The sequence below is a fragment of the Salmo salar genome, chromosome 15 (assembly GCF_965601325.2).
Source record: "Salmo salar chromosome 15, fSalSal1, whole genome shotgun sequence".
NCBI lineage: Eukaryota > Metazoa > Chordata > Actinopteri > Salmoniformes > Salmonidae > Salmo > Salmo salar.
In genome coordinates this window covers 74,617,137-74,630,421 of record NC_138305.1, presented here as the reverse complement: position 1 = coordinate 74,630,421, position 13,285 = coordinate 74,617,137, and the positions used below count along the sequence as shown (strand labels likewise).

At 43.5% G+C, this 13,285-nt stretch overlaps 1 protein-coding gene across 1 annotated transcript in view; it reads right to left on the bottom strand.

The window, feature by feature from the left end:
- Positions 1–5,831: 5,831 nt before the first annotated feature.
- The window catches only part of LOC106572217 (TBC1 domain family member 25), a 30,499-nt gene continuing 23,045 nt past the window's right edge, over positions 5,832–13,285 (bottom strand). The window contains exon 7 of the mRNA XM_014146207.3: positions 5,832–11,904. Within this exon, the coding sequence (XP_014001682.3) occupies positions 10,228–11,904 (1,677 nt within the window). The 3' untranslated portion in view covers positions 5,832–10,227. The remainder of the gene's footprint in view (positions 11,905–13,285) is intronic.

The following is a 13,285-nucleotide window of genomic DNA, read 5'->3' as shown; positions in this document are numbered from 1 at the left end:
TCTGTAAACAATTGTTGGAAATATTACTTGTGTCATGCACAAAGTAGATGTCCTAACTGACTTGCCAAAACTATAGTTTGTTAACAAAAAATGTGTGGAATGGTTGAAAAACTAGTTTTAATGACTCCAACCTAAGTGTATGTAATCTTCCGACTTCCACTGTATCTACAGTAGCTTTGATTGGACTAACATCATACTTTCAAAATCTTAGCTAGCAGGCTAGCAGTCATCATCATGAAGTCGACGATCTACTGGCAAATCCTTTTCAATCGCTGACATATTAAGATAAATTATATCTAAAACGTATCGGTGCTCATCGGTCATTGGACATAAACATTACACAAGTTGGAAATCACAAATTCAACAATGAGTGGTATGGAAGGAATCAGTGGCTAACATCACTAGCCTGCTATTCAGTGGAGTTGATGTGTGGTCTGGGTTTAAGGTCTCTTTTCCAAGCTTAAAAGGATAAACATTCAACATTGGCAATGCTGTCAATCCAGCATGACTTCTGTCGCGTTCAAAACAACTGGAAACTCGGAACTGGGAAATCTCAGACTTTAGTGAGTTCAAGAGAACTGGGAACTCTAAAAAGAAATTGCTCCGATTGGGAAAATACGTTTTGAATGGTAATCCAACTCGGAATTTCAAGTCGGGACCTCTGGCCTCTTTCTAGAGCTCCGACCTGAAGATCACTAATATCATGATTCAACCTTGTTTTTTTTCAGAGTTCCCTGTTGTCTTAAAAGCACCAATCCAGAGAATGCCAGACTTTGATGACAAAGTTTGATGACAACATTTGCCCACGTAGGACCACCATGCCACCTTCCTGTTCAAGTGAGCACAGCCCAACAAGGTGAGTCCAAAAATGTCTTGTATACTGCTGCATAAATTATGTAATATGCCAGGGAGATATGTATACTGTAGTTAATTATGGCTTGAATCCCGTTAGCGGGATCGATATGACGACAGCCAGTGAAATTGCACATTTTGCTCTTCATTGTAATCAGAGGGCTGATATAAATACTATGCATGCCAGTCTCTCTTGGCTAAGAGTTGAGACTGACTGCATCACTTATTTTTTATAAGAAACAATGTGTTGAAAATCCCAAATTGTTTGCATTGTCAATTTACACACAGCTCTGACACACACACACTTATCCCACCAGACATGCCACATGGGGTCTTTTCACAGTCCCCAAATCGAGAACAAATTCAAGAAAGCATAGAGTGTTATATAGAGCCCTTATTGCATGGAACTTCCTTCCATCTCATATTGCTCAAATAAACAGCAAACCTGGTTTCAAAAAACAGATAAAGCAACACCTCACGGCACAACGCCTCTCCCCTATTTGACCTAGATAGTTTGTGTATGCATTGATATGTAGGCTATGTGTGCCTTTTTAAAAAATGTATGTAGTTCTGTCTTTGAGCTGTTCTTGTCTATTGACGTTCTGTATTGTCATTCTGTAATGTTTCATGTTTTGTGTGGACCCCATGAAGAGTAGCTGCTGTGTTTTCAACAGCTAATGGGGATCCTAATAAAATACCAAAATACCTAACAGTTTTTGGGCACTGTTTGTCACCGTTATAGTGCAATTAATGTATTGTTTAGTGTTGTGTAGTGGCTTTGCTGGCATGCATCCCACTTTTTTTTTTTTCCCCACCAAGATTTACATGCTAAATTTGAAACTGATTAAGACCTATGTATTTACTATGAAATATGTTAACTTCTTTATACAGTAGTATCTGGTAAATTCTTCATACACAAATATTTGAAATCTGTGCCTAAATGCAATATCTACTTCAACATTTCAAAAAATATCTAGAATGAGTAAATTACATATTCTTACATTGTTTTTTTAAATCAAATGTAATGCTTTTACATTTGTATCTGCAAATGGAATGTAAAACTTGTGTGTAGTGAGGTTTATTTTGTTTATTTCATGTTAATAGATTGAAAAATGTATATTTTTGGTTTTTCATTGTATTATCCACTGATAAATACTTACATTTACATTTAAGTCATTTAGCAGACGCTCTTATCCAGAGCGACTTACAAAATGGTGCATTCACCTTATGATATCCAGTGGAACAACCACTTTACAATAGTGCATCTAAATCTTTTAAGGGGGGGGGGGGTTTAGAAGGATTACTTTATCCTATCCTAGGTATTCCTTAAAGAGGTGGGGTTTCAGGTGTCTCCGGAAGGTGGTGATTGACTCCGCTGTCCTGGCGTCGTGAGGGAGCTTGTTCCACCATTGGGGTGCCAGAGCAGCGAACAGTTTTGACTGGGCTGAGCGGGAACTGTGCTTCCTCAGAGGTAGGGGGGCCAGCAGGCCAGTGGTGGATGAACGCAGTGCCCTTGTTTGGGTGTAGGGCCTGATCAGAGCCTGAAGGTATGGAGGTGCTGTTCCCTTCACAGCTCCGTAGGCAATCACCATGGTCTTGTAGCGGATGCGAGCTTCAACTGGAAGCCAGTGGAGAGAGCGGAGGAGCGGGGTGACGTGAGAGAACTTGGGAAGGTTGAACACCAGACGGGCTGCGGCGTTCTGGATGAGTTGTAGGGATTTAATGGCACAGGCAGGGAGCCCAGCCAACAGCGAGTTGCAGTAATCCAGACGGGAGATGACAAGTGCCTGGATTAGGACCTGCGCCGCTTCCTGTGTGAGGCAGGGTCGTACTCTGCGAATGTTGTAGAGCATGAACCTACAGGATCGGGTCACCGCCTTGATGTTAGTGGAGAACGACAGGGTGTTGTCCAGGATCACGCCAAGGTTCTTAGCACTCTGGGAGGAGGACACAAGGGAGTTGTCAACCGTGATGGCGAGATCATGGAACGGGCAGTCCTTCCCCGGGAGGAAGAGCAGCTCCGTCTTGCCGAGGTTCAGCTTGAGCTGGTGATCCGTCATCCACACTGATATGTCTGACAGACATGCAGAGATGCGATTCGCCGCCTGGTTATCAGAAGGGGGAAAGGAGAAGATTAATTGTGTGTCGTCTGCATAGCAATGATAGGAGAGACCATGTGAGGATATGACAGAGCCAAGTGACTTGGTGTATAGCGAGAATAGGAGAGGGCCTAGAACAGAGCCCTGGGGGACACCAGTGGTGAGAGCGCATGGTGCGGAGACAGATTCTCGCCACGCCACCTGGTAGGAGCGACCTGTCAGGTAGGACGCAATCCAAGCGTGGGCCGCGCCGGAGATGCCCAACTCGGAGAGGGTGGAGAGGAGGATCTGATGGTTCACAGTATCAAAGGCAGCAGATAGGTCTAGAAGGATGAGAGCAGAGGAGAGAGAGTTAGCTTTAGCAGTGCGGAGAGCCTCCGTGACACAGAGAAGAGCAGTCTCAGTTGAATGCCCAGTCTTGAAACCTGACTGATTAGGATCAAGAAGGTCATTCTGAGAGAGATAGCAGGAGAGCTGGCCAAGGACGGCACGTTCAAGAGTTTTGGAGAGAAAAGAAAGAAGGGATACTGGTCTGTAGTTGTTGACATCGGAGGGATCGAGTGTAGGTTTTTTCAGAAGGGGTGCAACTCTCGCTCTCTTGAAGACGGAAGGGACGTAGCCAGCGGTCAAGGATGAGTTGATGAGCGAGGTGAGGAAGGGGAGAAGGTCTCCGGAAATGGTCTGGAGAAGAGAGGAGGGGATAGGGTCAAGTGGGCAGGTTGTTGGGCGGCCGGCCGTCACAAGACGCGAGATTTCATCTGGAGAGAGAGGGGAGAAAGAGGTCAAAGCACAGGGTAGGGCAGTGTGAGCAGGACCAGCGGTGTCGTTTGACTTAGCAAACGAGGATCGGATATCGTCAACCTTCTTTTCAAAATGGTTGACGAAGTCATCCGCAGAGAGGGAGGAGGGGGGGGGGGAGGGGGAGGAGGATTCAGGAGGGAGGAGAAGGTAGAAAAGAGCTTCCTAGGGTTAGAGGCAGATGCTTGGAATTTAGAGTGGTAGAAAGTGGCTTTAGCAGCAGAGACAGAAGAGGAGAATGTAGAGAGGAGTGAGTGAAAGTATGCCAGGTCCGCAGGGAGGCGAGTTTTCCTATATTTCCGCTCGGCTGCCCGGAGCCTTGTTCTGTGAGCTCGTAGTGAGTCGTCGAGCCACGGAGCAGGAGGGGAGGACCGAGCCGGCCTGGAGGATAGGGGACAGAGAAAATCAAAGGATGCAGAAAGGGAGGAGAGGAGGGTTGAGGAGGCAGAATCAGGAGATAGGTTGGAGAAGGTTTGAGCAGAGGGAAGAGATGATAGGATGGAAGAGGAGAGAGTAGCGGGAGAGAGAGAGCGAAGGTTGGGACGGCGCAATACCATCCGAGTAGGGGCAGAGTGAGAAGTGTTGGATGAGAGCGAGAGGGAAAAGGATACAAGGTAGTGGTCGGAGATTTGGAGGGGAGTTGCAATGAGATTCGTGGAAGAACAGCATCTAGTAAAGATGAGGTCAAGCGTATTGCCTGCCTTGTGAGTAGGGGGGGAAGGTGAGAGGGTGAGGTCAAAAGAGGAGAGGAGTGGAAAGAAGGAGGCAGAGGAATGAGTCAAAGGTAGACGTGGGGAGGTTAAAGTCACCCAGAACTGTGAGAGGTGAGCCATCCTCAGGAAAGGAACTTATCAAGGCGTCAAGCTCATTGATGAACTCTCCAAGGGAACCTGGAGGGCGATAAATGATAAGGATGTTAAGCTTGAAAGGGCTGGTAACTGTGACAGCATGGAATTCAAATGAGGAGATAGACAGATGGGTCAGGGGAGAAAGAGAGAATGTCCACTTGGGAGAGATGAGGATTCCAGTGCCACCACCCCGCTGGCTCGATGCTCTAGGGGTATGCGAGAACACGTGGGCAGACGAAGAGAGAGCAGTAGGAGTAGCAGTGTTATCTGTGGTAATCCATGTTTCCGTCAGCGCCAGGAAGTCTAGGGACTGGAGGGTAGCATAGGCTGAGATGAACTCAGCCTTGTTGGCTGCAGACCGGCAGTTCCAGAGGCTGCCGGAGACCTGGAACTCCATGTGGGTCGTGCGCGCTGGGACCACCAGGTTAGAGTGGCAGCGGCCACGCGGTGTGAAGCGTTTGTATGGCCTGTGCAGAGAGGAGAGAAAAGGGATAGACAGACACATAGTTGACAAGCTACAGAAGTGTTGTTTCTTGTATTATTGTCTCTTGTGTCTTTAGAGAACTGTTTCACTTTGATATCCTTTTTCTTCTGTCCTGATTTTCTCTTTCTTTTCTTCTGTTAACTAGATATTCTTTGTTGTTCTTCGTTAGCTAGCTAGCTTCTTCCAAAAGAGTCCCTAGCAACTGCTTAGCAACTGGTAAACAATTCAGCTTGCTAAGATAACTACAATTTTATGAAAAATAGTTATTTTTCAAAAGCCTATCTTCTTTGTTTGTTGCTTGTTTTTTCTCCTATTCAGTCTTGCAGTTTTCTTTTGCTTTTTTCCGATGTACTTCACTCTAAAAACCATGTAAATTTCAATATTTGTAGCTCATTTTTCAGCTGCTGCTGCTCAAATTGGAGTACTTCTAGTCATGCCCCTGTACATGGATGGAAACTCAATAACAAATACACACATCTGCCGGTAAAATGTACATATCATTTTGAGCGAATATTAGATAATTCACTTGAAAATCGATATACAAGTGGATGAAAATCTAGCTATTGTCTTCATATAGTGGAAGAAAATCTAGGCCTATGGTTCTGGAAAGAATTCATCTGACCCTTTCTCTCTGTTAGTATGTGTAATCTAGTGCAAGCTTGTTGAAAGTATAATATTTTTAGGGGTCAATTTTGCATTAGTCAGTCATGTTTACTGTTTTGTGCATATATCAAGTAAGAAATAAACAAGTAAAATATTGCATTTGTTTATTGTACAAATACGCATATTGCTAGCATTTCAGTCCAGCAAGTTTTTTCAAGGGGTAAATGTTTAAACAGGCTTTATAACACTATCATACAAAAACAAATAATCATATCACTTGAAATCATAAGGACACCAAATCCAGGACAACAACTTTTGATCCTTGTTAGAAAGGCCTGGTCCAGTTCCCCCCCAAAAATCCTGATTTTCATATCTTTCTACAACCTCAGATGAAATTAACATTATCAAAGTGTTAGAAATATGGTCAATGCTGTTGGGAGGGGAAAAAATGTACCATGCAAATGCAGGAGTTCAGCATATTGCAACAAATATTGCACTCAGAAGGGAGAATCAAAAGGCAGGAAAATAGAACACTTGAGAGAAAATGCAAAGCAATTACATTTATCATAAAATATGTTTTCTCCCACATAGGACTAATGCAGATGGGCATCATGATTATGTTTTCTGGTTCATTAAAATATTCAGTTTGGGCATTATCCATGACACCATCTACACCTGCTATATTAATACGTTTTAAAATCCAAATGACAGACAATACGATCACTTAGTGTTCATGAAAATGTGTCCACGTCTTCTTCCAATATGTGATCATTCACATTAGGCATGGTGTATTACGAGATGATGATCCATTTCAAAATGTGTCCAGCATGCCAGCAACAAGTCCACTCCGACATTGGATTTCACACTGAAATAGACATTATAAACTGGGTAGTTTGGGTCCTGGATGCTGGTTGGCTGAAACAGCATTTCAGCCCTGTGTACATCAGACAATATCCCACAGTATGATGCAAAAATACTTGTTTACTGTTCAATTTATGAAGGTAACCAGTTTATAATAGCAATAAGGCACCTCAGGGGTTTGTGGAATATGGCTAATATACCACATCCTGTGGCCTTATTGCTTAAATATACTTAGAGACACCAACTCAACCCATTTTCTGGCCTGTCTTCCACATGTCATTTCTACACCTTCAGCTAGATGTACTACTTCACCTGATGAAGGCATTTTGTGCTGGGTTGGCATTTAAACTGATATCAACCCCCCCCCCTTCTCATTGCCCTTGTCTGATACATAGCACTTAAACCTGGTTAAATAAAAAGTACTCCTACAAAAATGTTTCAAAAAGGACCCTGTGGTTTTGGTAGGTCGCACAAAGGCATACATTTGCCTTGTGATAACCAACCTTAATGGCTATGCACAAGCTGTTCAATATGAAGATGATTTACTCTGCCAAAAAGACTCAATTAAGATTAGTATCAAGCTCACACAAAAACAAACTAAATCAATGCTACTTGTGCACGATAACATTTGGAGATAGATGCACTTTCACCCCATTTCCATGGCTACTGCACATGATACCAGGGTAATATTCAATGGGCAAACATTGTGGAACATTGCAGAGAGAAATGTAATGAAAAGAGCTGAATGTGACTCCCAAGACTTTGAAAGAGCTCATATATATATATTTTTTTAAATCTATTCCTGATGTGTACTTTTTGTATATGAGGCTTTTCCATGAATCCAACATTATTCTACATGTCAGAGGCATTTTTGTTCTACATAATATATTTATATCTGGACGTTCCACAATGTTGGGCCCTGCTGAAAGCGGGCAATATCATTCACAGCGAAATGTTTTGCTTCAGAGTACAGCTCGACCGATCAATAAATTCTAGACTAACATAATCCTTATTATTCATGTTTACATATATTTATAACCATTCTCCTACAGCCATGATAAATCCTACTCTAATGAAATATTTTAGCACCATATAGTAGCTATGTACAATGTATCCATCCCCTATGATCACAGAGCCATACATGATCAGGACAAATGCATAATTTGTGCAATGTGACATATTAAACAGTTTGATCGACTGAATGATCCATTGATTCATTAAACCCCTGAATAGTAAAACATTCCCCTTAATATAAAGTTCAGTTCATAGCAGTTATATGCGATCTAAAAGCAAACAAAGTCAATTGAGAGCAAATGCAGAAACTGGCCATGAAACTACAGTACTGAAACCCATTAATTTCAGAAAAGGCCTCTCCCAATATAACTTTTCTTGCCGTTCAGAATCCTATACAGCACACCATACTTCATAGTTTATTTGGAAAGAACTTAATCTCACCTTGATACTGAAAATGTGACCTTACAACACAAAATGATATAGAGAACTGAAATGATTTTGATAGAAAAGGTAATGACACCTGAGGTGATCAACAGTATGCAATTATGACCGATGAATATAACATTTACAAAACTCAGTTATGTCCTCATAATCACTATGATGTACGGTCAAATACAGGCATATTTTACATATTCTCAAGAAGAAGGCATTTAAGGGAATCACATGACTCATTCATATTTTTCTATAGTTCCAATGGCAAGTGCCCACTGCTCCCTCCAACTGCAGCCAAGTCAGGGAATAGAGGGGCTTGAACCAGTAACCACACACACTGCCGTTAATGAAGTCAAGACTAGCAAAGTGGCAGTGTTGGTTCTTAGCAGTGTGATCACACAACTACAGATCTTTGGTCAAGAAGACACAATTCTGGCTTATCCATAAGGTTCTAAACAAAGTTACCTGTGGGCAACATGTGATAAATGTGTCTAGCCCTGGGACCTCATAAGAAATAAAGAAATGTGTTTGAAACATTTAATTATCCCTGTAACTAAAAGAGAAGGCAAAAATAGAACATTGTGAAACAGTGAAAACTTGATGGAAGCGTGAGGACTTGTTTATTATAGGAAATGGAGAGAAGAGCAATACTGACAGCAGGGAAAACTATCAGCATTAACTTTCCAGTCAAGTCTGGTATGGGTGGAGAACTAAATGAGATGAGCAAAGATAATGGGACAAATGGCTAGAGTACGCCAGTACTATCTGGTCAATTCTTCATAAATTGATTTGACTATCTGGTCAATTCATTCATAATTCTACTTCTCAGCGAGAGTTCAGTGTGTCAAATCGGAGGGCCTGTTGTCCGGACCTCTGGCAATCTATGTGGGTGCCACAGGGTTCAGTTCTCGGGCCGACTCTTTTCTCTGTATACATCAATGATGTCGCTCTTGCTGCTGGTGATTCTCTGATCCACCTCTACGCATACGACACCATTCTGTATACTTCTGGCCTTTCTTGTGGACATTGTGTTAACTAACCTCCAGACGAGCTTCAATGCCATACAACTCTCCTTCCGTGGCCTTCAACTGCTCTTAAATGCAAGTAAAACTAAATGCATGCTCTTCAAACGATCGCTGCCCGCACCTGCCTGCCCGTCTAGCATCACTACTCTGGACGGTTCTGACTTAGAATACCTAGGTGTCTGGTTAGATTGTAAACTCTCCTTCCAGACTCACATTAAGCATCTCCAATCCAAAATTAAATCTAGAATCGGCTTCCTATTTCGCAACAAAGCATCCTTCACTCATGCTGCCAAACATACCCTCGTAAAACTGACTATCCTACCGATCCTTGACTTCGGCGATGTCATCTACAAAATAGCCTCCAACACTCTACTCAGCAAATTGGATGCAGTCTATCACAGTGCCATCCGTTTTGTCACCAAAGCCCCATATACTACCCACCATTGCGACCTGTATACTCTCGTTAGCTGGCCCTCGCTTCATATTCGTCGCCAAACCCACTGGCTCCAGGTCATCTATAAGGCTTTTCTAGGTTTAGCTCCGCCTTATCTCAGCTCACTGGTCACCATAATAACACCCACCCGTAGCACGCGCTCCAGCAGGTATATCTCACTGGTCATCCCAAAGCCAACACCACCTTTGGCCGGCTTTCCTTCCAGTTCTCTGCTGCCAATGACTGGAACGAATTGCAAAAATCACTGAAGCTGGAGTCATATCTCCCTCACTGACTTAAAGCATCAGCTGTCAGAGCAGCGTACAGATCATTGCACCTATACACAGCCCATCTGTAAATAGCCCACCCAACTACCTAATCCCAATATTGTTAATTTCTTTTTTGCTCCTTTGATCCCCAGTATCTCTACTTGCACATTCATCTTCTATCATCATCTATCACTCCAGTGTTTAATTGCTGAATTGTAATTATTTCACCACTATGGCCTAATTATTGCCTTACCTCCCTAATCTTACTTCATTTGCACACACTGTATATAGACTTTTCTACTGTGTTATTGACTGTACGTTTGTTTATTCCACGTGTAACTCTGTTGTTTGTGTCGCACTGCTTTGCTTGATCTTGGCCAGGTTGCAGGTGTAAATGAAAACTTGTTCTCAACTGGCCTACCTGGTTAAATAAAGGTGAAATAAATAAAAAAATACACAACATTTCAAATCTGTGTAATGCAAGTGTGTTGGGGATATAGTGACAGAAGTCAAGAGGATGGAGAGAGGGAGATAGGTGAAGGGGAAGGTATGGTGTCAGCCAGGTTATAGGTGGAGTTTGGGGAGGATGGTTGTGGGGATGACAAAGGGGTAAAAAGAAGCCTGGTGGCAGAGGGGGGCGGGGAATACAGAGCAGCAGTGACTGTGGTGGGCGAATCCGAGCTGACCTCATCCCCTTCCTCCGAGTCCCATACCTCACTCTGCAGGTAGTCCGCAAACAAGGCCTTGGCGCGCTGCAGCACCCTGCCCAGATTGTGTCTACGAACAAGGCGGTCAAAGTGCATAGCCAGCTCGTTGTAATCAAAGCCGTTAGTTATAATGTGGTCTCGATGCTCCAGCAGGATCGACAGGCACAGGAACAACATGAAAGGATTTCCTTTGCCAAACTCTTGAGGAGGTGGCAGGGAACAAGGTTTGATGGTGGTATTCTCTGGTTTGGTTGAATTTGGAGTGTGGGGCGCAGTGCTGAAAGCTCTGCTGCAAGGAGATTGAAGGTTACTAGAAAAGGACTTGTTCACCGGTCCGACGGGCAGCGAAGGTAGAGCTCTCCCAAAGGACAAAATTGGCGAGGAGAGCAACGCTCGAGACAACAGCGGAGAGGAAACTAAGGACCTCCCTGTGGGGGTAGCGGGTGAGTTGGCTCCAGTTCCATTCGGCACCGCCATCCTTCTGTTGGGTAAAATGGGAGAGGTGAACTTTGGTGACGGGGTGTCCGGGGAGGCAACTCTCCAACTTGAGGGGGAGGGAGTGGAGCCTGGAGACAGAGAGGAAATGTTTTTCCAGTTTGGCAGACCAGGAGGAAACGAGGAGACCGGAGAGGCTATTTGTCCATTTGGGGAGCTCCTCTCCTCTGTATCTGGGCTGGAAGACTTGTCAATGTCCTTTATAAGAGGCGCCCTCTCCCCTGGGTGTGAGGCGGCTTCCATCTCAACAGGACCCACTGGTGGGTCTCTCTCCTCGAAATCAAAGCTGTCTTTGTTCCGTGCACTGTAGTACTTGAACTCGCCAAAGCTGGTCTGTTTCTCGAAGGAAGGAACAGGCACGTTGTTGTGAGCCTTCTCCTTTCCCACGTAAGGCATGTCAAAGTTCCCCTCACCCTCTCTTCTGGCTATTCTGTCCTCCCTCTCTCCTTCCTCCATGTTGATCTTTCTCCCCCCATCTGCCTCCTCTCTTGAGGGCCTCAACATGTGTCTTCTCCGCTGCTTCTCTTTCAGCTCCCCTTCATTTCCAGCATCCCCTGTAATGGCGGGCCTCTTTTCAACACCACTCTCACATGTCACTATGGTTTGGTCTGTTTCTAGCGGCGGCCCAAGAAGCTCCACTTCTGTTTCGGGAGGGTCAGGGGGCAGGGAGCTCCAGGTGACCTCCAGCATCCTCAGGGCATCGTCGAAGGCAAACTCCCGTTTGAGTTCCAAGAGCAGCCAGCGGTAACAGAAGAACAGGTCATCAGCTCCGCGGGACACCAAATAACAGTAGAACTCGGGGTCTGAGTACTGCAGTAGAAGCTTCAGATGCTGGAACTTGACGGACATGAAATGGCCATCCGGACGGAAGTTGCCCTCTAGGCGTTTCATGATGCCACAGAAACAGATGAATGCATGTGCCTCATTGTCCATGACGGCAAGTATCGGAGAAGCAATATCACTCATGCCTTGGCAGTACGATACCTACAAAACAAAGAATTTCAGATAAATTAAACCCAGCAAAAATATACAGGGCTACAGACAAACATTTCTCCCTGGTGCAACTAACTTTTTCAGTTGATGGCACCAGCCCAGTTTTAATAAAGCACTGTGAATGATTACGAGGTGTAATTAGACTACTGAGATGATATTCAAGAAATAAGTTGTTTCATCTAAACATGTCCATGCAGGAATGCATGATTCAAGATATTTTGATGTGCAACCTAACCCAGTGTTTGTTATAAATTGTGTTGACAATTAGGCTATTTTTCTTATATTTTACTGTTAAAATAGGTGTCCAGAATTGTATTTTGTTCAATAGAGATACATTTGCTAACATCTTTATGTGCATTAATATCATATGCTAATTTATTTGGGGCTATTTCACCACCTGAGTAAGTGGAAACTCAAAACACATTAGCTAGATCGCCAACGCTAAACATAATACCCACATGATATTAGTGGAAGGTGGGTTGTTTGTCCAGATCTGCAAATCGGCTAACCAGTAATCGTACCACACAAAATCATTCAAAGCTGCACCAATTTTCAATATAAATCCACAAGAACAAAGAGGAATAGCTGATAGGCAGTGGAGAGGCCAGGTGCGTCAATGTGCATGAAAGAACATGATACACGCTGCTCAAAAAGCTCCCCTATTGAACTTGTTTAGGGACAACACATTTATCCTACCGAGACTAGCCTACAACAGCAGAATGCATTGAATAATTGCATTATTGTTTAAAAATGAGTACAAAATTCTACTCTATGCTGTAAAATGCAGTGAATGTCATTTGAATAATGGTGCTAAAGACCTGTGATTTGAATATTTCATTCCGAATTAACTGCATCTATCCAAGGCAACCATTTGGATCAGTTGTGGGTCTACTCGACAGGTTATAGGACTGAATAATTGAAATACGTTTGGAGGAGCGTGTCTTTGGTAACCCGGAGGAGAGGCACTCTTTGGAAACGAGGATCGACACATGAAGCAAAATGAAGTATGCAGGTAGGCATGTTTTAGAATGTGCAGTATATTTTCAATTCAAGGCACTCCCAGGAATGGACCATTTAAACACCTTTTATGGATAGGCTACAATGCCAGGATAAAAGAAAGACACCCGACGACATATTGCTGTTGAACCAGACTCCATTATAGTAGGGTAAGATTAGCCTACTGAGGGCTTGGTTTTTAATCAAGTGAAATGGAAAACAAGCAGCTGTTACATTAAAGTAAATGAAATGTTTCTAAAAAAGAAATGATAAAAAATTAAAAAATGTCACTGCACTGGCATCATCTAATTTCTCGTTTCATGATGGGCATATATGGAGGGGGATTTAAGCACGTCCAAAATAATAATAATGAGCT